The sequence below is a fragment of the Schistocerca gregaria genome, chromosome 1, assembly GCF_023897955.1.
Source record: "Schistocerca gregaria isolate iqSchGreg1 chromosome 1, iqSchGreg1.2, whole genome shotgun sequence".
Lineage (NCBI taxonomy): Eukaryota > Metazoa > Arthropoda > Insecta > Orthoptera > Acrididae > Schistocerca > Schistocerca gregaria.
In genome coordinates, this window is record NC_064920.1 from 522,143,669 (window position 1) to 522,171,646 (window position 27,978).

General features: G+C 42.1%; 2 protein-coding genes across 3 annotated transcripts in view; one reads left to right on the forward strand and one right to left on the reverse strand.

Moving 5' to 3' along the window:
- The window catches only part of LOC126354919 (uncharacterized), a 514,129-nt gene that overhangs the window by 55,140 nt on the left and 431,011 nt on the right, over positions 1–27,978 (forward strand). The window lies entirely within an intron of this gene.
- LOC126354950 (uncharacterized) lies at positions 237–27,837 on the reverse strand. The gene is made up of 2 exons (XM_050005035.1): positions 27,371–27,837; positions 237–2,737 (listed from the first exon to the last, which is right to left on the reverse strand). The coding sequence occupies exons 1-2, from the start codon at positions 27,701–27,703 to the stop codon at positions 2,126–2,128; spliced, it is 945 nt and encodes a 314-aa protein (XP_049860992.1). The 5' UTR covers positions 27,704–27,837; the 3' UTR covers positions 237–2,125.

Consider the following 27,978-nt stretch of genomic DNA (forward strand, 5'->3'; position numbering starts at 1 on the left):
AAAGAAGCCAGTGCATAACTCGTTGCTCCTGTCTTTATGTTTCCCATTTCGCTGCCTACAGCGTTGCTCGCTGTAAGACAGAGTACACGTAGAACTCGGGATGGCATCGCTACAACTTTGTGAAAGAAGACGCCGCCCCGAGGAGATTCAAGTAGCTGCGACATATTTCACTCAGCCTCCAGTGAAGCTCATTCAGAAACAGATGTTTGTAAGGAAAATGGCAAACGTAAAAATCGTTATATTTTGTAGTGCTTTTATTACACATTTTTCGGTTGTTTTATTTACACGGTTTGAACCCAGTCATTTATAGCTAGTACATTTACAAAGTAATATGTTCAGTCAATTACGCACAGAAATAATACACTGAGACCTGTGTTATTGCTATGAATGACAGTCGTTTCACGATGATAGCAACACTGAGCACACATAATTTCCTGAGAAACATAGTGAAGAAAGTACTTTATCAGATTTTCAAGGACAGAAACTCTCATATAAGTATTCGTAAAAATATCTGCCCCAAAGTGCAAAATATTCCGAAGTAGGAAGTATTATAACAAAAGACATTTCGTAGGAGGTCCAACAAAATTACGTATATGTTCTCCATGAACCGCTGCACGCAAATGACTTCTGTATCGGGACATAATTTAAGTGTGAAGTTTGAAAAAGGTTGGTCTGCTGGCTAAATTACTCAATTACTCATGTTATACTACTACGATGCAGAGGATCAGGAAAAAAAAAATCTTACACACATTCTTCAAGCTTATTCTCTTTCGCAAACCTGTCAGAGGTTGCGATATTCGGTATGTACACCTTCAACATTACTTAACTGAAAATATGATATTACTAAAAGGACATGGACTAAACGCATAACAGCGTTTAAACTGCTGAACGAAAATGATGTTCTTGAATATGAAATTCTTGTTAGCGGCAGAAGAAAGCAGAGCATTTGGCTCACATAGTGTTCTTGGGTTACATATCGCTATAAAAACAAAATGTCACGAAGAGAGTTTAAGCATGGATACAGGGGGAATGCATGTTACAAGGAGTCCAGCCGTCCACCAAAAATATGAGAAACGAGAAGACCTAAACACAAAATTTATAGCAGAATTTTCCATCTTCAGGAAGAATATGAAGTGAAATGAAACAGATTCGAAAGTTCAGTTTACCACAGGAGAGTAAAAATTGACATATTCACATATGAAGAATTCATTTTCTTGTCGTAGTTTTAATTCTTTAAACGTTTTGTACGACATTTTACAACGTGATGGAAAATAATTTTTCAATTTTTTTTTTTTTCTAAATGTACAGAAAATTCCTAGTGAATGATGAGACGGCCAAGAATGTCAAAGCGTTAAACGAGACAATCGCAAGCCCGTCTAACGCGATGAGAGATGCGTAGGCTTGGAGAAATTGCGATTTGTGAGTACTAGCACATAACAAAACACAAAGCGCAAACGAGTGAATAAATACTTGTTCGATATGTTATAAGAACAGAGATAACTAACATGGAGCATGTGACAAGAAGTTTAGGTCTGTCACATGGATCACTCCAGCAAAAGTTCAGAGTCGTGCAAGCGTTTCGATCAAGCTAGAAATGGTTATCTTGGGGTTAAAGCTACACAGCTTTCCGCATAGATGGGAGGATGAAATGACATATTTCTTGCACTCGAGAAACGTGAATCCTCGAGAAGATATGGAGTGGTACTCGATTCTTCATGTCAAAGCATCTGCACGTGAAAGGCCTATGTATGACCAAATTATGTTCCACGTACTTCATATTACCAAACCTTTCACTTTCTAATTACTTTATTTTCCGAAATATGAAGAAAGATTTAGATTCATGGAATGAGCGATAATATGTAATAATAAACCAGGTGAAAATGTGTTCATTTGTGAAACGGCGAAAGTAAGCAGAAAATAAAGCGTGTAAGATTGTCAACTTGCAGATTTTCATCACACTGTTACAATTTTCATCTCCCGATGAAAGTGGGAACTTTTCAACTCCTCTCGTATTTCACCTAAATTTGACACAACGGAAATATAAAGTGTAACGGGACCTAGAGAGGGTACACAGTTCGGCAGGAGTGCCGCGCACCAGTGAGAACGGCAGCGGCTGAGGTGCGGTTCAGGCTCGTGGACTCTGGTGCGGGGGCTGAGAGGCGGCGGTGGGCGACGCGTGCGCCTGCGCGCCGGCCGGCGCCTGCTGCGGGGGCGGCGGCGGGCACATCATGGCGGCGGCGGCGACCGCGGCGGCGGCGGCCTGCTGGGGCTGCGGCGTGGGCGGCGCCCAGGCGGGCGGGAAGCCGGCGGGGGTGGCGCACTCGTAGTACGCCGGCTGGAAGTGTGGCGCGCCCGCCTCGCTGTACTTGCCCATGTCCGCCTCGAACAGCACGTTGTTGATGGCGTGCTGCACGATGGCGCGCGTTCGGTGGTCGAGCGCGCGCAGCTTGTTGGCCACGTGCTCGCCGTAGACGGCGCAGTCGTCGCGCGCCAATGCACCCGCCGTCACCGCCGCCTTGAGCAGGCCGCACGCGTCCGCCAGCCGCGTCTCCTCCGACCAGCCGCGCTTGCGCTTCAGCGCCGGCTTCTTGTCGCCGTCCGCCGAGAAACGCTCCAGCACAGCGCCGTCGCCCGCCACCGGGCTATCCTCGCTGTACTCCATCTTCAGAACGTCCGTCGGGATGTCCGGCTCCTCGTCCGTAATGAAGTCCTCTCCCTCGTAGTCACCGTCGTCATCCTAGCAGAAGAATAATGTCGAAGAATAACACCAAACAGCAGCACTATTTATTTACTACCTGATACGGCCAGCTATTACAATTATTAAATAAAAAAGTTACACAACATTTCATTAAATACTGTGCAAAGCAAAAAATAACAAGAAAGCCTGCACTGAGCAGAACAGACGTTAAATAGCAAACGACCACAGTCAATTTTTCATGACAGACTAAACGTCACTGTTGATGTAGAAATGTCAGAATCGTAAAGGCAAAATACTCAGAGGTAACATGTTCCCATGTTATTTAGTCTGTATATAGTACAAACAATAAAGGAAACCACAGATAAATTTGGAAAAGGGAATAAAAGTTCACGGAGAAGAAATAAAAAACTAAGATTTCCTGATGACACGGTAATTCTATCAGCGACGGTAAAAGTTCAGAAGATCCGTTGAACGCAATTGGCAGTGTTTTGAAAATATGCCATAAAACGAACATTAATAAAACTAAAACAGGGATAATCGTACGTAGACGAATTAAAACAGACGAAATTGGTGCAATTTGATTAGTATATGAGCCTTTAAGGGTGTTATATAAGATTTGCTATTTGGCCATCAAAATAACTGACGTAGATGTGAAAATATCAATGTCAGTTGAAGTTGTTTTCTTTGAGAGCTAAAGGACGATCCTGAGAACTGTCCCAATCTTGTTACAAAGCAGCTGGTGCGTCCGGTTACCACCGAAGAAGCAAAGACTGTTTTGAGAATCACAACCGGTGTGCACGCTCTCCACGCCGTTATGACGTGCCCCTGTTTGCCATAGACAGGCATAAATGACTTGGCGTACCGATGTAGAAACTTTTTGCACCAGCGTGGTTAGAATATTGAATATGTTGGGTATTACTTCCACACAACGGTGTACTGGTTGGTTGTTTTGGGGAAGGAGACCAGACAGCGAGGTCATCTGTCTCATCGGGACAGAGAAGGACGTGGAAGGAAGTCGGCCGTGCCCTTTGAAAGGAACCATCCCGCCATTTGCCTGGAGCGATTTAGGGAAATCACGGAAAACCTAAATCAGGATGGCGGGAAGCGGGATTGAACCGTCGTTCTCCCGAATGCGAGTCCAGTGTCAACCACTGCGCCATCTCGCTCGGTGGTCAACGGTGTACTATTCTAGCTGACTGTGGATAACATTTTGTCATAAGAGTTAATTGCTTCTTGAGTCACATTCTTAAAATACTTGGTAAACGAACCCATATGAGACCCTGGTTTATAGAGAGATTTCTATGTGCACTAATTTGTCGTATCTAGTAGTATGAAACAAAAGAAGGTAAGTTAATGCTCCACCGGCGACAAGGGGCAACACTACGACATTTGGACAAATAGCAGTCCTCTAATCGTCTGAAATGATATAGGGTGATAATCAAAACCAAACATGGATTTCAACCCCATTTCTCCCGAAGACATTTCCAATGACTTAACCGCTACGCCATCTGAGCTTAAGTGAGTGCTAAGTCTAGAGGAAGAGCTATGAATACAGTATTCATTCCCCTTACTAGAAGTTTCGGAGTTCATTCTAGACCCCACAGCAATCCTTTACGAATAGATACACTTTTATTGTTATGAGGCTAGTTACTCTCGTGCAAGAAGAGAACATGTGCGTGTTGTTTTCAATAATTAAAGTCTTGTAGGAACATACTAGACATAGCGCCTCTATTTCAATCTTAACAGCCAATATCGTTGTTTAATTGTTCAAGCTGCCTCTCTTTTCGTCTCGGAGCTGAGCAGATGCAATTTCCACACCTTCCATCTGGGAGATTGGAAACTGCTTGAAGCATGTGTCTTTATACATGGATCAGAGTAACAAAAGTGACTCGAAGCTAACCCGCTGCAGCTGCAACCAGAGTACGAGGTGAGTCACACCTTCTCTCCTGTATACTACAGTTATACTACTTCCCTATCTCAGCTGCCGTTATTAATCAATGTTTGTCCCCCCGTGGTAGCTGAATGGTCACCGCGATGGAATGTCGTACCTAACGGCCCGGGCTCAATTCCCGGTTGGGTCGGAGAGTTTCTCCGCTCAGGGACTGAGTGTTGTGTTGTCCGTATCATCATCAATTCATCCTCATCGACACGTAAGCCGCCGAAGTGGCGTCAACTCGAAAGACACCAGGAGAACGGTCTACCCGACGGGAGGCTCTAGCCACACGGCATAATCAATGCTTTTTCTCAGTGGTGTAAGTTTCTTGTACAAAACTTGTGAAACTGCTTACTAATGCGATAAGACTATCATGACCCTACAGAGAAAACTCAGTGCTTCATGTTCATGGGGTACGCATGAACGCCCTAAGGGTGTAACTGCACAGCTGCTACTGAGACCATATTGCGCTCGGGACGGACCGACAACACCCACCGTTCTCATGTTCACTTTGTTATTCTGATCCACGCATGTTCTGAAGATGACCACTGCATTGTGAAATGCTCATGTGACTCTGTCGAAACAAATATAAAAATAAATGATAGTCGACTGATAAGGTTAGGGGACCTAATTCTGCCCCCGCTCCTAATGACGACCACCCCCCCCCCCCCCCCTCCCCCGAAGAATTTCCAGTTTCCACAGTTGGTAACCAACGTTTAGCTGTGCGCACATACTTACCTCATTCCATTGCTTTGTTGAAAAAGTACGTTCTATGCAACAGGTTTAACTTCGATGTGCGAGCCGGCCGAAGTGGCCGAGCAACTCTAGGCGCTATAGTCTGGAACCGCGCGACCGCTACGGTCGCAGGTTCGAATCCTGCCCGGGCATGGATGTGTGTGATGTCCTTAGGTTAGTTAGGTTTAAGTAGTCTAAGTTTTAGGGGACTGATGACCTCAGAAGTTAAGTCCCATAGTGCTCAGAGTCATTTGAACCATTTTTTTCCATGTGCATGTGCGAGGCAGCTCATTTTTTACGCTGAGGTGAGCTTGTGGAGCAGTCAAATTAACAAGCTGTTATTCCTATAGTGAGCACTATTTTTGTTTTCAAATATTCGGTTGTGTTTTTTATGTAATCCCTACAGTCAAGCTTGACGTATGTTAGTATTGTGGCCTTATAATATACCTTGGGAGATTCTTTATTTTGTCCGCCTCGCAGGTCCTATTTTCGTTCCAAGAACGAAATCTGGAACTGTTATTAAAATTTGATATTTTATTTGCTATTTATAAAGATTATTCTAATTTCTGCCGATGGGAAACTGCAGTCATCATTTGCATACATCTAATGGTCCAATTAAAAGAATGTATCGGATGTACAAAGTTCTGCCGTAACGAACGGAGTATAAAAGGCCGTCCTGAGCGCATTTTACACAGCGTATCAGTCGTACTTGGCACCATCGGCTGCATGTATCCGTATACGTCTGTGTGCGTGGTTTATACAGTCAATTATTCATAATTTAAAATATTTAAACGTTTCGATACCAATACGGTATTTCTACTAGTAAAGGCCTAATCGTTGTAAAGCCACCAATGAAAATTCCTAAAAACTAAGGACTTCAATAGTTTGGAAATCAAACAATGGTTTATCACTTGCAAGCTTCACGAGGATGAAATACCAATGTCTATTGTCCGCGATCAGTTTCCTTTTTTTATTGGCTTCTGGGTACAGCAATACGACCAGTTCTAACTTACAGAAAAAAATTTAAACATCGAACCCTATTATCGACAGTGTGGCGCTGGCCGGTGTGGCCGAGCGGTTCTAGACGCTTCAGTCTGGAACCGCGCGACCGCTAGAGAATGTGCCTCGGGCATGGATGTGTGTGATGTCCTTAGGTTAGTTAGGTTTAAGTATTTCTAACTTCTAGGGGACTAATGACCTCAGCTGTTAGGTCCCATAGTGCTCAGAGCCATTTGAACCATTTTTGACCATATGGCAACATACCGAAGGTTCCGTAATGCTAAGGATGGGTGGCTCTCTACGATGCCAAAATACCTAGTCATTGGGTTTCCGCCCTGATTAACCCTCCAAACGTCAGAAAACGACATTCGAACCGACCAATGACGATCATCAAATTATGAAACCCTTCATGATAACGAAGCTAGAAACAGCCATCATATCATCCAATAGAATAGCCCGTGGATCGAATAATAACTGCTACTTCATGATTAATGTCTTGCTATCAAAGGAGAATGATTATTCGTCATCTTGAAAAGCCTGGAACCTCGCAGTGTTCCAAACTGAGAGCCTTACCGTTCTCTCTCCTTCGTTAGTCTTACAGAGTTGTAAGGCACTGTGATAAAGGTTTGGTTCTGCGTTCTGTGAGTCAAATAGAGAAAGAGGGTTTTATTCCGTGGTAGCTCTAATAAAAGTAAGGAACCACCAATACCGGGATCATTGAACATAACCGGTATTGTAGGCTTATCGACCGTGGTGGAACACGTACTGTGAGAGAACAACGACATAACAAAAGTTGCCGACAGACAGGCACAGAGTGAGATGCAGGCTCCCGCCGTGGAGAAGGGCTACCACGTCTGTTTGTTCAAGCAAACCATAGAAGTTCACGAACATGACAATGGTTTGAGCAACGAAGATGAAACAACGGGTTCTGTATTCGCGCGGCAGCAAACAACTGTTGCAGGTAACAAGGGGAGAAACTCAGCGGTAACGACTAGTCAAAGCCGTCAAGACGTTGGCGCGGCAGGTATATGGGGTGTCCCTGGAGGAACGGACAGGGACGACCATTAGGAACAAAAGTGTCTAATGAATACGGGCTGTAAAATGCATGTCTTAAGAGCTTTGAGCTTTCAGTAGAGATAACATACTGCCACCTCTCAAAATATGGAAGAAAAGAGCTTGCAGTAGAAGCGATTTGTTTCACAGTATGGAAGATGAAAAACTGTTCATAGATCTTCAAGTACGCATTTTAGAGCGCATGTTTACTAGAATTTTTGCTTCAAATGATCGTTACTGTCATATCCCTAAATACTGACCATTTCTCCTGGAACACCCTTTGTACAATCTCCCACCGCGCGTTCGAATTCCACCAGAAATGGAGGGTGAATCTTCAACAATATACCAGCCACTGAGCTGGCAAAACGTCAGAAGGATCATTAAGCAAACGTTGCCCGAAGATCTTGAGACAGAATTCAACAGACAGTCTGTCAAGAAACGGCTACGAAATCTTAATTTTGTAAAATTAACTGAATGGACCTTTTTTAAAATTCAGTATAGCTGCGGATCCAATGTGTGAACTTTTCATACCTTATAATAGCACATTTAATTGACTTTATAATTATTACTGTATTTACTATCATTAATGTGTCATATACCGTCGCCTAAAAGTTAAATCATAGCCTCAGTAGTACAAAGTATAGAACCTCAACGTCTAGTGCGAGTTCTTAGAGGATCCTGTTGCAAGCTTTGCAAACGAAGTAATGCTTTGTTTTATAATTAATTTAAAAACTTGAGCAAATAACGGTCCTTGCGAACTAATAACTTCGTTTTTCCCAGGATAACTGTAATAAATGCCTTTTGTCTACCTGCTCCTTTGTCAGGAATCTCTAAGTAGAGCAGGGAGACGTTGCAGAGCATGCATTGCTGTCCGTGGTGATCACACATCCTAAAAAGAAACACATCCCTCCATTTACAATGTCCCGAGGAAGCATTATGAATCACGGTGACTTCAATGCAATTACCGTCCTTGAATAAAAGTGTCACTTCTGCCCGTCACATTGCATACTTCTTTTAATTACCTTCTGTATTGTATTGTAGGTGTGCTTTCTGTACATATGTGTTCCTCGTTACATCGAGCTATATCACTTGGCAGTGCCACATCATCCGATAATTACTTTCGCCCTTCAGTTTTGCACAAGGGTGTAGAATAGTTTGCTTGTTTTTAAAGCGGTCCAGGGCTGCAGTGTGTGGATTCAAGGACTCAGTCTTGTAACTTTTCCATTGCTGCGAGGCAAATACAGACAAACAGGATATTTGGGAAGTACAGCAGCTTTTGAAACGTCTCCTACAAGTACATAACGGGAAATAATGCGGTTATGTCAAAAGTTATGTCCTTTGGATTTAACAAAGTGTGTTATTGGTTAAAAACAAAATCTCTAAAACAGATGATATGGATATGAAATCAGGAGCTCTTCAGGAAAACTGCAACAGGTAACATTGTGTTTGAACAGAGATAAATGCAATAGGAGATGTCGTCCACTGGAAGAGAACATTTTGAGATGTTTCTCGATGCACTAGGGAGATTAACTGTAAGATCAGTCAGTAAAAGGAACCTGTCAAACACATTTACGTCTGATTGGCAAGTGTTAACAACTGACTGTGATTATTAGAGTGCTAGAAATGAACTCCCGATTAAGTAATATTTCAATTTGCTATATGTGCGTAACTTGTCTCACACTTCCGCTGTATGGCTCTTCAACACACACACACACACACACACACACACACACACACACACACACACACAACCTCAAGGACAGAATCTTAGCTTCAACTTTGCCACTGGCTCCTCTCCTTCCCTTCGAAACCACACTGAAGCTCACCGACACTGCTAGCACCGCCAAGAGGCAGGATGGAGGGGAGTTTCTGAATTCCCGACGGCCTCAGTGTTGTTGTAGAGGGTGAACCCTTTACTGTCTGGTATGTGGTGCGTTGATCATATGTGACCATCTGAAACTGTGTAATAAGTTGATGCTTTGAATCGGTTCATGTGGTGTGATTTGACAGTTAACCTACTGACGGATCTGAGTTCGAAAACTGCTCCAGTACACATTCTCAGATTACATTTTATCAATAGGTTCCGTTGCTGTGCTCTAAAGTGGTATAACGTATGAGTGTCGTGTCTTGAGCAGATGACCGTGTTGGATGAATGCACTATGTAAATCTAGAGGAGGAGGTGATTAGTGATTAACGTCCCGTCGACAACGAGGTCATTAGAGATGGAGCACAAGCTCGGATTAGAAAAGGATGGGGAAGGAAATCGGCTGTGCCCTTTCAAAGGAATCATTCTTGCATTTGCCTGCAGCGATTTAGGGAAACCACGGAAAATCTAAATCAGGATGGCCGGACGCGGGTTTGAAACGCGAGTCCAGTGTGTTCACTGCGCCACCTCTCTCGTGTGTGTATAGCTGGATCAAGTGATAAGTATGATAGCGTCGTGGATGCACTACGTCATGTTTTTTGGAGAAAAGACGGCTAATTATTTTCATATTAAAGGCGAACGAAAAATGGAATACTGAGTATAATTATTTACGGTCTGCATTTCCTCTCTCCGGAGACGGAATGCCAAATAAGTAACTAAGACACACAATACACCTAGATTAGCTCGAAAATGTCGGATGTCATTAGTCTTTGTCAAAATATAGTGAAATCCGGTAGCGGAGGATAGCCCACTCCTTTAAATTTATGCCAATGGAGCCGCCGAGTTCATCATCCCCCTCCAACGGGTGGCTCATCAGTGTCAATGTCATCAGCTATACAAGACACTGGGTGGAGGTTTGACTGTAGAACTGTATAACGTCACCTCTCCTCCCGTTGCTGACATAATTACGGTGATAATTTTCTTAGAACGCGGGGATTCTATCTTGTTACCTCCATGTTCAGATGACCTACAAAACAAAAAAAGAAACACAGAAATATAGCGTTCGGGTGCAACCTCGGCTACGGAGTCGGCATGGTAACAAACTTGCTGCTGCTGTACCTAACTTGGTTTGACGTTCGTCATAATGTCATAAACTGCCCATATTCAGCTAAAAATACATTTAGTGCCCCGTTTTTACCCAGATCCGGAGTTAACGCGATTCGTTTGTTTGAGTGCTGCGCACCTCTATTCCCCCGCTCCGCCTACACAGTTTCGTACGTGTTTCATGCGGAACCGTTTTATCCACAGAGATGGCTTGATTGATATATCATCTAAACAAAACAGAACTGATTTATTTGCATCAACAAGAAAAGGAAATCGTTAACTTTGGAATTTGATCTTAATATTATCAAAGTATTCGATACAAAAATTAAAATTTGTTAGGTGGCAAAGAAGTTTGATTTACCGGTATCAATAGTCAGAACAATAATAAAAAATAAAGGAAAATACTTGAAGCTGTGAAAAATGCTTAGTCTTTGAATTCAACTGTCATTTGTAAACGTCATGGTATTATCGTTCAGGTGAAAACAATGTTAAAATTATGGTGTGATAATCAAGAAAGAATGAAAAATTGTTCTGTTGATCAGAAAACGGTTTGCTCTCAAGTTAAGCTGATTTTTGAGAGACTGAAAGATGATGCTGGGGAGGTGGCTAAAGATGAACACTTAAAGCTAGTAATGGTTGGTGTAGTCGATTCAAAAGTCATTGTAACTGGCATAGAATCGCAAAACGGGCGAGACAGAAAGCGCTGGTAAAGAAGGTGCATTACTCTATCCAGAGAAACTCAAGGCAATTATAGACGGAAGTGGTTATACTAGCCAAACTATATTCACCGTAGATGAAACTGATTTGTACTGGAAGAAGATGCATACAAGGACTTTAAATGCACGTGGAGGGAAAACCTTTCCAGGTTTTAAAGCCACCAAAGATCAATTGATAATGATCGTTGGTGCGAATGCAGCTGTGATTGTAGATTCAAATCTCTCTTAGTATATCGTTTAGAAACTCCAAGAGTATTAAAAAAATAAATCGAAAGCTGGGTTTCCTGTAATCTGGAAGTCGAATGCTAACGCTTAGGTGACAGCTTCCATTTTTGAGGACTGGTTTGGTCATCACTTCATACCTTAAGTCGAACGTTATTCCCAGTTAAAACAAATCCCGTTTAACGTGATGTTATTAAACGACAACGCACTAGGTCATCCTCCTGTTGCTCTAATTAATTTCGACTCGCATGTGACAGTTGTATTTTTGCCACCGCATATGTGCATGCTTCAGTCGACTGACCAGGGAGTCATTCTTGTCAGACAAATTTAAAGGTGGGTGGGTGGGTGGGTGGGTGGGTGGCGATCACTTTCAAGAACTGTTGAATTCACAGAATCAGTAGCTGACAATAGAAATGCGTGAGCGAGAGCAAAACACTGAATTACCTGTTTACAGTTCAATCAGAAGATCAAATGATAGTTGCAGACTTGACGTAAGGCCTCAGTTCAGTTGAAAAAACGGTTTTTTGAGCCATCAGTCTTCCGACTGGTTTGATGCGGCCCGCCACGAATTCGTCTGCTGTGCCAATCTCTTCATCTCAGAGCAGCACTTGCAATCTACGTTCTCAATAATTTGCCGGATATATTCCAGTCTGTCTTCCTCTATAGGTTTTACTCTCTACAGCTCCCTCTAGTAGCATGAAAGTTATTCCCTGATGTCCAAACAGATGTCCTATTATCCTGCCCCTTCTTCTTGTCAGTGTCTTCCACACATTCTTTTCCTCCCCGATTCTGCGCCGAACTACATCATCCCTCACCTTATGGGTCCAAATTTTCAATACTCGTCTGCAGCGCCACATCTCAAATGATTCGATTCTTTCTGTTCAGGTTTTCCCACAGTCCATGTTGCTGTACTATAAAACGCTGAGTTCCAACCGTACATTCTCAGAAATATCCGCCTCAAATTAAGGCCTATATTTGATACCTAGGGTGGTAACATTAAGAGTGCAGGGGGAATTCCATTCTTAAATGCAGAAGAGATAGCGGATAGGTGGAAACAGTACATTGAATGCCCGTATGAGAGAGAAGATTTGTCTGATGTGATAGAAGAAGGAACAGGAGTCGATTTAGAAGGGATAGGAAATCCAGTATTAGAATCAGAATTTAAGAGAGCTTTCGAGGACTTAAGATCAATTAAATCAGAAGGAATGGATAACATTCCACCAGAGTTTCTAAAATCAGCAAGACAACTATTCACATTGGTGTGTAGAATGTTCGAGTCTGGCGACATACCATCTGACTTTCGGAAAAATATCATCCACACTATGCCGAAGACTGTAAGAGCTGAGAAGTGCAAGAATTATCGCATCATAAGCTTAACATCTCATGCATCAAAGTTGCTGACAAGAATAATATACAGAAGAACGGAAAAGAAAATCTAGGATGTGTTAGATGACGATCATTTTGTCATTAGGAAAGAAAAAGGCATCGGAGAGTCAATTCTGACGTTGCTGTTGATAATGGTAGCAAGACTAAAGGAAAATCAAGACACGTTCATAGGATTTGTGGACCTGAAAAAAGCGTTCAACATTGTAAAGCGGTGCAAGACGTTCGAAATTCTGAGAAAATAGGGGTAAGCTATAGGGAGAGACGGGTAATATATAATATGTACAAGAGCCAAGAGCGAATAATAACAGTGAATGACCACGAACGAAGAGCTCGGATTAAGAAGGATGTAAGACAGCGATGTAGTCTATCGCCGCTATTGTTCAATCTATACAGCGAAGAAGCAATGTGGAAAGAAAAGAAAGGTTCAGGAGTGGAATCAAAATTCAAGGTGAAATAATATCAATGATACGATTCGCTGATGACATTGCTAACGTGAGTATTACATGATCTGCTGAATGGAATGAGCAGCAGTCTAATGAGTACAGAATATGGACAGAGAGTAAATCGAAGAACGACGAAAGTAATGAAAAGTAGCAGAAGTGAGAACAGTGAGAAACTTAACATCAGGATTGATGGTCACGAAGTAGATGAAGATACGGAATTTTACTACCTGTTGTTGTTGTGGTCTTCAGTCCTGAAACTGGTTTGATGCAGCTCTCCATGCTACTCTATCCTGTGCAAGCTTCTTCATCTCCCATTACTTACTGCAACATACGTCCTTCCGAATCTGCTTAGTGTATTCATCTCTTGGTCTCCCTCTACGATTTTTACCCTCCACGCTGCCCTCCAATGCTAAATTTGTGATCCCTTGATGCCTCGAAACATGTCCTACCAACCAGTCCCTTCTTTTTGTCAAGTTGTGCCACAAACTCCTCTTCTCCGCAATCCTATTCAATACCTCCTCATTAGTTACGTGATCTACCCATCTAATCTTCAGCATTCTTCTGTAGCACCACATTTCGAAATCTTCTATTCTCTTCTTGTCCAAACTATTTATCATCCATGTTTCACTTCCATACATGGCTACACTCCATACAAATACTTTCAGAAACGACTTCCTGACATTTAAATCTATACTCGATGTTAACAAATTTCTCTTCTTCAGAAACGATTTCCTTGCCATTGCTAGTCTACATTTTATATCCTCTCTACTTCGACCATCATCAGTTATTTTACTCCCTAAATAGCAAAACTCCTTTACTACTTTAAGTGTCTCATTTCCTAATCTAATTCCCTCAGCATCACCCGATTTAATTTGACTACATTCCAATATCCTCGTTTTGCTTTTGTTGATGTTCATCTTATATCCTTCTTTCAAGACACTGTGCATCCCGTTCAACTGCTCTTCCAAGTCCTTTGCTGTCTCTGACAGAATTACAATGTCATCGGCGAACCTCAAAGTTTTTATTTCTTCTCCATGAATTTTAATTCCTACTCCGAATTTTTCTTTTGTTTCCTTTACTGCTGGCTCAATATACAGATTGAATAACATCGGGGAGAGACTACAAACCTGTCTCACTCCCTTCCCAACCACTGCTTCCCTTTCATGTCCCTCGACTCTTATAACTGCCATCTGGTTTCTGTACAAATTGTAAATAGCCTTACGCTCCCTGTATTTCATCCCTGCCACCTTCAGAATTTGAAAGAGAGTATTCCAGTTAACATTGTCAAATTCTTTCTCTAAGCCTACAAATGCTAGAAATGTAGGTTTGCCTTTTCTTAATCTTTCTTCTAAGATAAGTCGTAAGGTTAGTATTGCCTCACGTATTCCAACATTTCTACGGAATCCAAACTGATCTTCCCCGAGGTCGGCTTCTACTAGTTCTTCCATTCGTCTGTAAAGAATTCGCGTTAGTATTTTGCAGCTGTGACTTATTAAACTGATAGTTCGGTAATTTTCACATCTGTCAACACCTGCTTTCTTTGGGATTGGAATTATTATATTCTTCTTGAAGTCTGAGGGTATTTCGCCTGTCTCATACATCTTGCTCACCAGATGGTAGAGTTTTGTCAGGACCGGCTCTCCCAAGGCCGCCAGTAGTTCCAATGGAATGTTGTCTACTCCGGGGGCCTTGTTTCGAATCCGGTCTTTCAGTGCTCTGTCAAACTCTACACGCAGTATCGTATCTCCCATTTCGTTTTCATGTACATTCTCTTCCATTTCCATAATACTGTACTCAAGTACATCGCCCTTGTATTGACCCTCTATATACTACTTCCACCTTTCTGCTTTCCCTTCTTTGCTTAGAACTGGGTTTCCATCTGAGCTCTTGATGTTCATACAAGTGGTTCTCTTATCTCCAAAGGTCTCTAATTTTCCTGTAGGCAGTATCTATCTTACCCGTAGTGAGATAAGCCTCTACATCCTTACATTTGTCCTCTAGCCATGCCTGCTTAGCCATTTTGCACTTCCTGTCGATCTCATTTTTGAGACATCTGTATTCCTTTTTGCCTGCTTCATTTACTGCATTTTTATATTTTCTCCTTTCATCAATTAAATTCAATATTTCTTCTGTTACCCAAGGGTTTCTACTAGCCCTCGTCTTTTTACCTACTTGATCCTCTGCTGCCTTCACTACTTCATCCCTCAAAGCTACCCATTCTTCTTCTACTGTATTTCTTTCCCCCATTCCTGTCAATTGCTCCCTTATGCTCTCCCTGAAACTCTGTACAACCTATGGTTCTTTTAGTTTATGTAACGTAGGAGAAATAGCCGTGAACTTCAATTCTACCTTTCCAACTAGGGCGTAGATCTCAACCCGTATCTTTGATTTCTGTGCCACATTGTCCGTAAGAAGATCTCTAGTGATTATGGATAAACGTTGAATGGAATGCCCCACATTTCGTCAGCATTCTGTTAGAGTCTCGTTCAGTATCCTTTGCAGACAGTTTAGGGTAACGAACGTTGTTCAGCTGCGGTCGTTAGTAGTTCCACGTAGCTTGCGCATACTGGCCTAACAATCAGATAAATGCAGTAAAAACTGATGTTTTCATAAGGCAAAACACTTGAGCAGGCAGAAACTTAAGAGACCTATTTGAACGTCAACCTGGCCCATGACCCCGAGAGTTAATCAAATGGTTCAAATGGCTCTGAGCACTATGGGACTTAACATCTATGGTCATCAGTCCCCTAGAACTTAGAACTACTTAAACGTAACTAACCTAAGGACAAAACACAACGCCCAGCCATCACGAGGCAGGGAAAATCCCTGACCCCGCCGGGAATCGAACCCGGGAACCCGGGCGAGGGAAGCGAGAACGCTACCGCACGACCACGAGATGCGGGCGAGAGTTAATCCTATAAGCAAACTGTCAATCGAAAAGAACAATTATTTTAAAGCTGTTTCCTGTGCGCACGAAAGAGAAACGATATTGATTTGGGGCGCTGACACTGATTTGCGGTTTTTAAACGTGAATACTTAAATAGTTTTATGAGTTACATCAAGTGATTTCAAGTCCATGGCCAAAATAAGCCATCTCACTGTTACTCCGAAATCACTGTTGCGCCGTCCACTTTACATATATCCTGATAATTACTTCAGAAATCACGAGAAATCTTTCTTTTCCCCAGATTTACAACCACGTTTTATGTTACAGATATGATTTTTGTAGCCTTTGTTTTGCTTCCATAGCCCACTCATAGCGGTTTAGAATGGCTCTATGACTTTCGATTGGTACTGTAATTGTTCTGCATACCGTTATTCCAAACTGCTTCATTTACAATTGCTGTTTCAAATGTGTGGAATTCTAAGTTTTGGTCTGGGATCAAAACAGCCAAACACGGAGTCTCGTGAACGACTATGTAAAATGAAAAAAAAAAGCTAAACGGCAGCAAGCTCATCGTGTGATAAACTAAATGAAAAAACGGCAACACCAAAAATTAATTTATGTCACACAACTCCTCCTCGGTGTTGTGATTTTTTTTTCGTCAGTGCAGTTGAATCAGAGTAAATCTTGTTCAATCTATATTTTGTGGCTTCGAAACCGTAACACTGAACTTCTTTAATTCATATACCCGCGATTTTCCGAAATTTACCCCGTTTATTAATGTACATTGTGGCGATTTCAGAATTACTCCAGCAATACAGGGTTCAAATAAACGCAGTACTAAAACTGCTCTTATGAGTGAAGCAGAAGGGAGATTTCTGTGGGCATCAATGGGTAAGATAGCTATTAAGCTCCTACAGAAACACTGAAAGGAGACAATTGTCACAGCTCTGAACCATGCTAGGTACGGAGGATCTCAGTGGTAAAGACACTTCAGTCGTATTCGACAGGAGAGGGGTTCAAATCCCTGTCCGCGAAATCTAGTTAAATTTTCAGTTGTTTTTCTAAATAAACTGCAGTTGACTGCCGAAATGGTTAGTTTGAATATCCTGCAACCAGTTTCCTTCTCTTTCCTTACTTCATGTTCAACAATCCATGTTTACATAAATGAATATCTTTAAAGGAAAAATTTGACGAACCGATGACCCCAGAAATAAACGATTGGAACTTTCATCATGGGAGTTAGCGTATCAACTGGAAAATTCCGGAATAAGGGACATTCGTTTTGGATAGGAACTTTACAGCCTGAAAATAAATTTTACCAGAGAATGGAGCAGAATTCATACTTGCTGAAGACAGAAGTGTCTAGTTAAATTTATCAAAGACGAAGTAAACTGTCAGCAAGCTGGAATGAAAAGATGTATTGCGTGATCTGATAAATATTAACAGAATGGGCGTTTTCATGAAGAGGACTTGCAATCAGACGAGTATTGCGAAGATATAATATAATGAATATTTGAATTCCTAGGTAGGATTACATAGACTGGGTAATTTACCTACACTGCGTCCTCGTAGTTCCAGTAGACGAAATAGTTCCGGAGATGGCCAATAAACTCCGTGGCAGACGCTACAAAGGAGGTAATGTTCATGACGGTTAGGTCTGTTGTTAAAATTTCGAGAGATCATTTACCGTGTTAAAATTTCGAGGGATCATTGCCGGGCAGGAGCGAACAACGTTTTACTTTATCCACATACATTCCAAGAACTACTCTGACGAGAAAATCAGAGAAATTTGAATTAGCATGGAGACTTAGAGGCAAGCTTATTTTCGCAACACCCATTCGCGAATGGAAGAGGGAAAGGGTGAAATAGCAGTGGTACAACATGTGCCCTCCGCCTCACACCGAAAGGTGGATTGTAGAGCACACTCGTAGACGCGAAGTTAGATATAGATCACGTGTTCATAATCTACATTTCGCCAAGGATGACAATTGGGCAACAGGAAACGTGTTTAAATGAAAGCGTTTCACATCAAATCAATCATTTTAGTTGGGATGATAGAAGGGGAGGAATTTGCTGTATATTGATTATCTAAGATATTTTGAATCCTTCGTGAACTACATAACAGGATGACGATTACCGAACTACATGAAATAAAATCGCCGTAACTTCTGAAAGGTTTGCGTTACGACGTTCAAACTGCACGGTTGGCAGCGGAGCATGATGGGAATTAGTATGTGCATGGTTTATGTTGGTTTAGCGACGAAGCCCACTTTCATTTGGATGCGTTCGTCAATAAGCAAAATTGAAACTTCCTGGCAGATTAAAACTGTATGCTTGACCGAGACTTGAGTTCGGGAGGAGAGCTTCTGTGAATTTGGAGGGTAGGAGACGAGGTACTGGTAGAAGTAAAGCTGCGAGGACGGGAGAGCGTTGTGCATGGGTAGCTCAGACGGATGCCGGCACGGTAGCTCAGTGTGTTCGGTCGGAGAGCTGGTTGGCCTCTGATTTCGACAAGATGTGGTTCCTGCAAGACGGAGCTCGACCCCATCGAAGCAGGAGAGTGTTTGATGTCTTAGAGGAGCACTTTGGGAACTGCATTCTAGCTCTGCGGTACCGATAGGCCATTGTCATGGGTCTCGATTGGCCGCCATATTCTCTCTCTGGATGTGAACACTTTCGACTCCTTTTTGTGGGTCTATATTAAAGGCAAGGTGTGCAGCAATAACGCCAAAACCATTGCTGAGCTGAAAACAGCCATTCATGAGGTCATCGACTGCATCGATGTTCCGACACTCATGCGGGTCATGCAGAATGTCGCGTTTCGTCTGCGCCACATCATCGCCAATGATGGCATGCATATAGAATAGGTGATAACCTGAATCCGAGTATCTGTAGTGACGTTTACATGTTGAACAAAGTGAGTGTAAGCCGTAGTTTGTAACTAATTTCGTTTTTGTCACATAGTTCAGTAATTGTCACCCTGTACCACATGTTTGCGTCTGCAGTCAGGAAATATAGCGCTTTCTAAAACATATATACCTACAAAAGTAAAATTTCGATTAGACATTCGCAGACTGTTGCAGAAAATATGATTTGTAAATAATGAATGAGAATTTCCCAAAGGAAAGAAGGTTAGAGCGCAACTCTTCAAAATCGTAAAATGATACAGCACTAATTCTCGTTGGGATGCACAAAGGTTTTGGCAGAGACCTTGTTGAAAATATCATAACGAAATGCTCAAGGAATATAGGTTGCTGTCGTTACTGTGGTCTCCGATCAGAAAACTGGTTTTAGGCTCTCTCCGCCCTAATATATCCTCTTCATCTCCTCATAACTATTGCAGTCTACATTCATCTGAACCTGCTTGGAATTATAAAACCTTTCTCTCTAATCTACCAAGCCCCGCCACCACGCCTTGTACCAACCCCCCTCCTCACAAACTTACCTCCATTATCAAATTATTATTTGTGCATCAAAATGAATCCTACCTGCCTATTGCTCCTTTTAGCGAATTTGTACTGTCAATTTATTTTCTCCCTAAGTGTGCTCAGTACCTATTTATTAATTATCAGATTCATCCATCTGATCTCCAGCATTCTTCTGTAAGATCACGTTTCAAAAGCTTCTATTCTTATCACTTTCAGTAATATTTATCGTCCACCTTTCATTTCTATATAAGGATATACTCCAGACAAATAATAGGTTAGAGCGTAAGTTCATGGCGTTTTTATTTTGCTGTTGATATTCCATTTGCTATTGATTTATTTGTTGATTGTCATTTTTATTTGTAGTTCACTGTTGCTATTTTGGTTCACATATTGTAATTTCTAGCTGTGGACGCTAGAAAATGGAGTGCCAAGTGGTGAAATCGGAATATTTTTAACAAATTGTCATCAGTAGAGGGAGGCGGCCAGAAACATTTGCGCCGTGTATGGAGATAATAACACTGGACAGTTCACGGGAAAAAAATGCTTTTCTCCTTTTAAGGAGGCTTGTTTTGACATTAGTGGTTCCCCACGTTCACAAAGGCCTGGGGACTTCACGAAGATCGTTTAAACGCATTAATCCAGAATGATCCATGTCAATGTATTAGAGAACTGGCCAATGTGATGAACTGTGATCATTCCACCGTCGTGCGACATTTTCATGCAATGGGGAAGGTTAAAAAATAGGGTGTACGGGTACAATCACAAAAATCAGAAAGTGGCCATATGTGCATCTCTGTTGCTCGTCATCAATTGGGTCATGAACAATACCAACCATTCCAATCCTATATCATTACTGGTGACGAGAAATGGTCTATTTTAGCTAATATAAAGTAAAAAGAAAGGAATGGTTGGGCAAACAAAGCAGTATATCCACGTAAAAAGGCTTGCGCGCATCCGCAAAAGATAATGTTATGTATCTGGTGGAACAGAGACTCTGTGGTGGACTACGAATTGCTTCCCCAGGTGCAGTCATTACTGCTAGCATTTATTGTCTACGATACAGGCGTCTTGCAGAAGAAATCCAAGAATAACCAGCTGGAAGACTGCGTGAAATGGTGCTTCTCAACGCCAGCATTCTGATAGATTGACAAAAAACACTATTCAGGAATTGGGTTGAGAAGTCATTCCGCTCCCACCTGATCTTGCGTCCTTATATTTTCACCTGTTTCTACTCTCTATCGCACAACTTCAAGGAAATTTCGTTCCGGATGAAAATGCGCTCTGAAAATGACTCGAGTTCTTCGCCTCAAAACCCCGTGATTTCTGCAGTCGCGGTACCTAGAAGTTACCACAGTGTTGGCAGACTGTTGTAAATAGTTAAGGAGAATATATTATTGATGAGTAGAGTCTCTCTTCTGTGTACATTTTGTGGTTATTAAACACAGAAAAACGCTACGAAGTTATGCACCAACAAATTATATTTCTCATTTGCTAATAGGTAAATTTATACTGCAATATTAAAATATTTCTCTTTTTCAATATTATTTTCTTTGCATTGCCAGTCTATATTTTACATCTTCTTTACCTTACTTGTCATCAGTTATTTTGCTGTCAAAACGGAAGAACACTTTTCTCAATTTCAGCGTCTCATTTACTAATCAAAGTACCCTGATTTAAGTCTGTTACACTCTTTTATCTTTGTTTTATTTTTATTTATGTCCATTTTATAACCTCTTTCCCACACTGTCCTGCTATTGCTACACATGTGGTGGAGACCGGGACATACCGAAACTACGATGAAAGAAGTCTAAAGGAACTGGCAGTATGGGTTTGGAGGAAACTAGACAGTGTGAGTTGGGAGGATAGCATGGGGAACGAGGAATGTTGAGAAGAGCTGGGGAAAATGTATGGCCTCTGAGACACCAGAAGGAAAAGGAACAAAAATCTGCTGCGCCACGTCTTAAGAAAAGGAACTGAGAATGAATTGAAAAGATAGAAAAAGGTAAGAGAGGGAAAGGAAGATTGTGATATCAAAACAGTGTAAGGGAGGAAAAGGACAACTATCCAGAACTGAAGAGAGATGCACGGTACAAGGCGAGGTGGCACAGTATCATGCCGAGGGGGGGGGGGGGGGCTGCTACAAGGCATAACCACTACTGATTATGATATTTTCTTTGAGAAGTTCCCAAAGGGTTTTACACATCGGCAAATCATCCCTAGACACTTAGTAAGGCAGTTGTGAAACGCTCCCTTGGAGGGTTGTGCAAAATTTCTTTGTTGAGGGGGCGCACACACCCACTTACACACTGCAGATAGTTTCTTTTATTTTTGGAAAAATCATATGGGGTCAGATCAGGACAATTTTGTTGGACACAGTTCGAGCAGTAATCGTCTTTTACTAATCCTGTGAGGAATCACATTATCGCTATGGAACTAGATGCTGCAGCATTGTCTCTACATCTACATTTACATCTGCATCTAAATCTGCAGGACTACCGTGCAGTTCACACTCAAGTGCCTCGCACTACCGTTCACACCCGAACAGCACGCGGAAAAAACAAAGAGTTAAATCTTTTCGTGCGAGCTCTGATTTTTCTTATAATTGCCACCCCAACACGTATATCGTATCCGTAACACTCTCTACCATATTTAGTGATAATACAAAACGAGTTACACTTCCTTTAACTTTTTCGATGACCTCCGTCGATCCTATCTGTTAAAGATCCCATACTGCACAGCGGTACTCCAGGAGAGGACGGACAACCTTGGTATAGGCAGTCTCTTTAGTGTTCTGCCAATAAAACGCAGTCTTTGGGTGCCTTTTCAACAATTATCTACGTGAACCTTCCAATTGAAGTTGTTCGTAATTGTAATCGATAGGTATTTAGTTGAATTTATGTTCTTCATATTTGAGCGATATATCGGGTAATATAAATTTAACGGGTTCCTTTTAGTACTCAAGAGGGTTAATCTTACACTTTTCATTATTTAGAGTCAAACTGCCACTTTTCGGACCATACAGCTATCTCATCTAAATTATTTTGCAATTGGTTTTGATCTCCTGATGACTTTACTAGACCGTAACGACAGCCTCATACGCAAACAATCTAAGACGGCTGCTCAGATTACCTCTTAAATCGTCTATACAATTTAAAATCAGCAGAGGGCCTATGAGGCTATAACGTTCGAACACAGTGTGCGGTCAAAAATCCTACTGCATATCGACGTCACTGATACGAACCTATAATTCTGTGGATTACTTTTGTATCCTTTCTTGTGTAGTGAAGCGATATGCGCGACTTTCTGATCTTTACGTATGATCTTTTGTCGAAAACGCGGTTGTACAATGTGGGTCTATTATGTAAGCATACTTTGAAGGCAACCTAAAGAGGTATATAATATTTGTTTCGCTACATCGAGGATATCGACTCCAAAGTTTCTCATGTTTGCAGCTGTTCTTGAGTCCAGTTCTGCAATATTTACTTCGTCTTCTTTGGTGAAGGAAATTCGGAAAACCTTGTTCACTAAAAAATTGAAATGAGCGTATGGCATCGTTGGCCGGGAGGTCCCATCCAAGGAAGTTTGGCCGCCAAGTGCAAGTCTTATTTCAGTAGACGCCACATTGGGCGACTTGCGCGCCGGTGATGAGGATGAAATAATGATTAGGACAACACAACACCCAGTCCCCGAGCGGTGAAGATCTCCAACCCGGCCGGGAATCGAACCCGGGACCGCTTGCATGGGAGGCGAGTACGTTACCGCCCAGCTAAGCAGGCGGACCTCATTTAGTAATTGCTGTTTAATGAAACTGTTATCGTTAACATTACCATTGCTATGGCGCAGTGATGGTAATGATCATGTCTATCCACTGGTGTACTTTACATACAATCACAATCTCTTTAGATTTTCTGCCCGATTTCGGGACAGAGATTCATTGTGGGAACCATTAAAAGCATCTCACATTTAAGTCCACGCTGAACTTCAAGCTCCAGTAAACTAAAGCTAATGTTGGAGATGTTGGTCCCTTTAAATCTGGCATGCTTTTTTCATCTCTTAATTGCAGTCCATAGCATTTCTTCGAAATTGAGCCGCACGTTGTGTACTCTTACATAGTTAGTTTGCAAGGAACGGAGACTGTCTCTTAGGAAGACATCAAATGGATTTCCTTCTGCTTTTTTAAGTAGATGTACTTTGCGTTTATTTTTGGTGGATTTGGATGTTACGATATTCAGTCTCGCTGTAACTAATCACAGTATCCGCCGTGATGCTCCCTATGTGCTCAGGCTTGTTTGTTGCTAAGGGGTGAAGTATGTTACGCAACCATTTATATTTGGAGTTGCGTCCTGAACTAATTGCTCATATAATTATCAGACAAAGAATTTAGTACAATTTCGGACGATGTTTTATACGTACCACCGACTTCAAACATGTATTTTCGTTTTAAGTAGGATACGTACGCTTTCCCTTTGAGCCTGGAGCTCTTGTTCTTTCCCAATACAGCCACGCCAGCTTACGGCAGTACTATCGATTCTGCTTAGAATTACCCTCGTCTTGTGTTTGACTGCATCCTATGAGACTGAGCTTGTAATGGACCTCTGACCTATTAAGTGGTACCCGGTATCCCACCAGTGTACTGTCGCCTTTCATTTGTAGAATTGTTAAAACTTTCTAGAATGTCTCCCCAAAGAAGCATATTCCTCAGCAATGAGTAAGTTGCGCACGAGCCGCAAAGATAATTTTATCAGATCGATTACGTACAAACAATTTTTACACATGAATCTCTCCACTGAGAAATGTGCTCCTCAGCTGCGAGCAAGTTGTGCAAGAGACACCGTAGCAATGCTACCCTTAAAGTCGTTGGTAAAGTGTAATTGTAAATATAAACCACTAGCAAACCTTACAGTGCTACGCCATTGATAAATGTGTATGGAATTGGATACACGTCCTAATCTTCTTCTCTCTCTCCCATTCTCTATCCCTCTCCTTCTCCACCTTCCTTTTGTTCATCTCCGTCTCCTCCCCCCTATATGTTCATGAAGTTCTGCCCGCTCCCTGTTTATCTCTTACCCCACACCCTCTCCATCCATCTCCTCCTCCCTCATATCTCTGTCCATATCCTCCTTCCCCTTTCTATGTTCATTTCCTCCCCCCTCCTATCTCTGACCGTATGCATTGTTATCGCAAACAGAACCTTGGATGGGAATAGAAGTCAAAATGAGTGCGTAAATCTGTTGGAATGATTAGTACGCGGGGTATGAGAGAGACTTTCCCAGCTGCTGGATCTGTGCGGGGACAGTGGCTTTAATGACAGTATTTCGAATGGTTTTAATATAGGAACATATAAGATTATAAAGTTAGCCACGAACACAACTTTCCTGTTGTGTGTTAGAAGTAACAGCGAGAAAGAAAACAAAACCGCACATTTTCACAGCAGAGTTTAGGATGTTTTTTCTCGCAGCCAGTTTACTGAAAGTGTTTACTGTGAACGTGTATATGTATATTGTGCGTAAGGTCCAACTGTCGAACTCACTGCAGCCGTTGTTCCACAGTCACAATGGATCGCACTTGGGAATTTCTTATTTGATTTGCCTCCAGACACTGTCTGTGCACCGCGTCATCATGTAGTTGGCCAGCGCTGCGCGTATGCCGTCCGATATTTCGACGCAAATGAAAGAAAACACGAACTGAAACGAACTGAATGTTTACAACACACCAAATTACCACGGATTGATGTCACTTCAGTCTTTGCAACATCAAAGATCTGGTCACCAACTATAACATTGAAATACTGGTTTCATTTGTATTCCTTTCTTTAAGCGCAATATCACTGTTGCAGTGCGGAATTTGTTTTTGTTATGTTCCTATATTGCCAAACCCACCGTCGCGTTTATTTTACTGGGATTTCCGCGCAAAACTACCATCCTAATTTCTGACTTTTCCGGTGTATTTTCGAAAAATTTTCTTTCATACAAGCTTTAACCTAACAATTACGAACCACAAAAACAGTAAGAAATCAACAAAATCAGTTGAACGTTTCTTAGGTGTTCTTTCATACATATGGCAATTTACTTTTATTTGTATAGATAAATGTTCAAGTAATGTACATTGCAGAGTTTAATAACGAACAGTGAACAAAAAATAACTGCTGGCTACCACAATATCGGTGATGAACCTGACTGCCACCAACTTCAGCTCATTATTACATGCATCATCAAACTACTGGCGCCAATGAAAAACTGTTTGGCTTGAAGCAAAAGGAATTACAGCCAGCCTTTGGGTGTGCTTTTGTCATTGAGTGTCTGAAATTATTTACGGACAAAGCCTCACTATTTGAAAGTGAAAATAAAAGGCGTACGACTATCTAATTTTCGAGTTTCGTTTTCACATATTTGTTACGTTACAGCACAGGGCTTCATCTTTCGCTTATCGTGCTGAACTGTCAAGTCGACAACATGGTCGCTCCGTATCGGACTTCAAGGCTCATTTGCAAAGATAATGGAGAAGACACTCTAACAACACCCTGATATACAATAGGAATTCGCTTGGCTACATCCAAAACAGTCCTAAACGTCATACCAAGAAATGATTTTGGGCATCGCCTATTGTGTAATAGAACGCCCAAATGTCAGTCCTGCCGTCTCACATAATGTGACCTGTAATGGTCGGACTCGGACAGGAAACACTTAACAGTATTTAGTCATGTTTCATTCTTAAAAACAATTGTTACGCGATAGATATTATTTTCCAAGAGCTGTACAATGACCTGAGTTTAGCAGTTGGAGGATATCCTGAACGGTTAAACGATATTCGTAGCCTCCATGATGTTCATAATATGTATATGAATAGTATGTTTCCATGTCTCCGCCTCTCTGGACGATTCCATTTATGGGAAAAATGAACATAGTTTGGTTGGAGATCTGCTCACATTATGAAAGCAGTAAAACTCGAAAAATCTGGTGAAATCACTGGGAAATGACTAAAGACAGGCGATGTTAGGGCATAATTCAAACGATGCCTGTGACGTAAACAGTGCGCCATTCAACAGGTCTACAATGGGGAAACAGCTAAAAGCCTTCATCGTTGTTTTGCTCAAACCTACAACTATGTATTTATACAGTTACAAACCTTTTCTTAATCTCATCACGTAGATTGCTTTAGAATAATAATAATAATAATAACTAAAGATATCCGAAGCAGAATATAAAATGCAGGCTGGCAATAGCAAGAAATGCTTTTCTGAAAACGAGAAATTTATTAACAGGAGATGTAAATTTAAGTGTTAGAAAGTCTTTTCTAAAGATATTTGTCTAAAGTGTAGGTTATGCGGAAGGGAAATGTGGACTTCACACGGTGCTGGCAAAAATAGAAGCTTTTGTAATACGGCGCTACAGCAGAACGCTGAAGGTTAGATCATTGGGTCGGATAACTAATAAGGAGGTGCTGAATCGAGTTGAAGAGAAAAGATATTTATGGCACAACTCGACCAAAAAAAAGGAATAGGTTGATAGGACACATCCTGAGGCATCAACGAATCATCAATTTCGCCAACGTAGGGAACTGCCAGAGGAAGACCAATACTTACTTAGAGTAAGCAGTTTCAAAGGGAAGTGATTGCGGTAGTTATGCAAAGATTAAGAGGGTTGACTACGAGGATGGAGAACTGCATGAAGTGAGTTTTCGGAATGTAGACAACAGGACATAACAATATGGTTGTTGGCTGAAATACACTTGCGGTAAACTTTCATGCGACGTCTATGTCTATTGCAGTGTTGTAGACAAAGGCATACCTGCACTGTATACAATATATTACAGCATGCGAAAAAAAGAATACTTACGTGCAGTTTGTACAGTAAATACAACATTCAGAAAACAGATAGGGCGGCTGTTGTTGGCAGAACTCACCTCAAAGTTGTGCCTGTGGCGGCGAGGCCGGTATCTGTCAAACAGGAATTTGAGACTGTTGAAAGCGAACCACGTGGAGTGGTACACCTCCTCCGGGCCGGTGCCCGAGCGCCGCAGCCCCTCCTTCTGTCGTTCTCGGCGGAAGGACGACAGTAGCGAATTCATCTTCTTCTTCACCTCCATGACGTCGCAGTTGAAGAGCTTGGCGATCTCAGCCCAAGCCTCGTTGCGACGGTTGGCCAACTTGTAATAGTTGTGGCTGACGTCCCAAAGAACGGGCCGATCGCGGTAAGCCTCTATCAGCTGCAAAGACAGGTCGTTCGACCACTCCATCTCGACGCGACGCCGCCGAGCGGCTCTCGTCCGATACGTGGCGTGCGTCGTGGAAAGAGAGCTGAGGCGCTGGGCAACGAGCGCTGGCGAGCGCGGGATACCGGCCGAGCTGCGTCCGCCGCGAATGCGAACGAACAACTGAGCTGGTGCGCCGCCGCGGCCGGCGAACGCGTGCGAACAAACACGGACGGCGGCGAAGGGAACTGCGGCCTCGGCGCCCGGGGAGGGGCGCGCACAAACACACACGCGCGCGCACACACACACGCACACACACA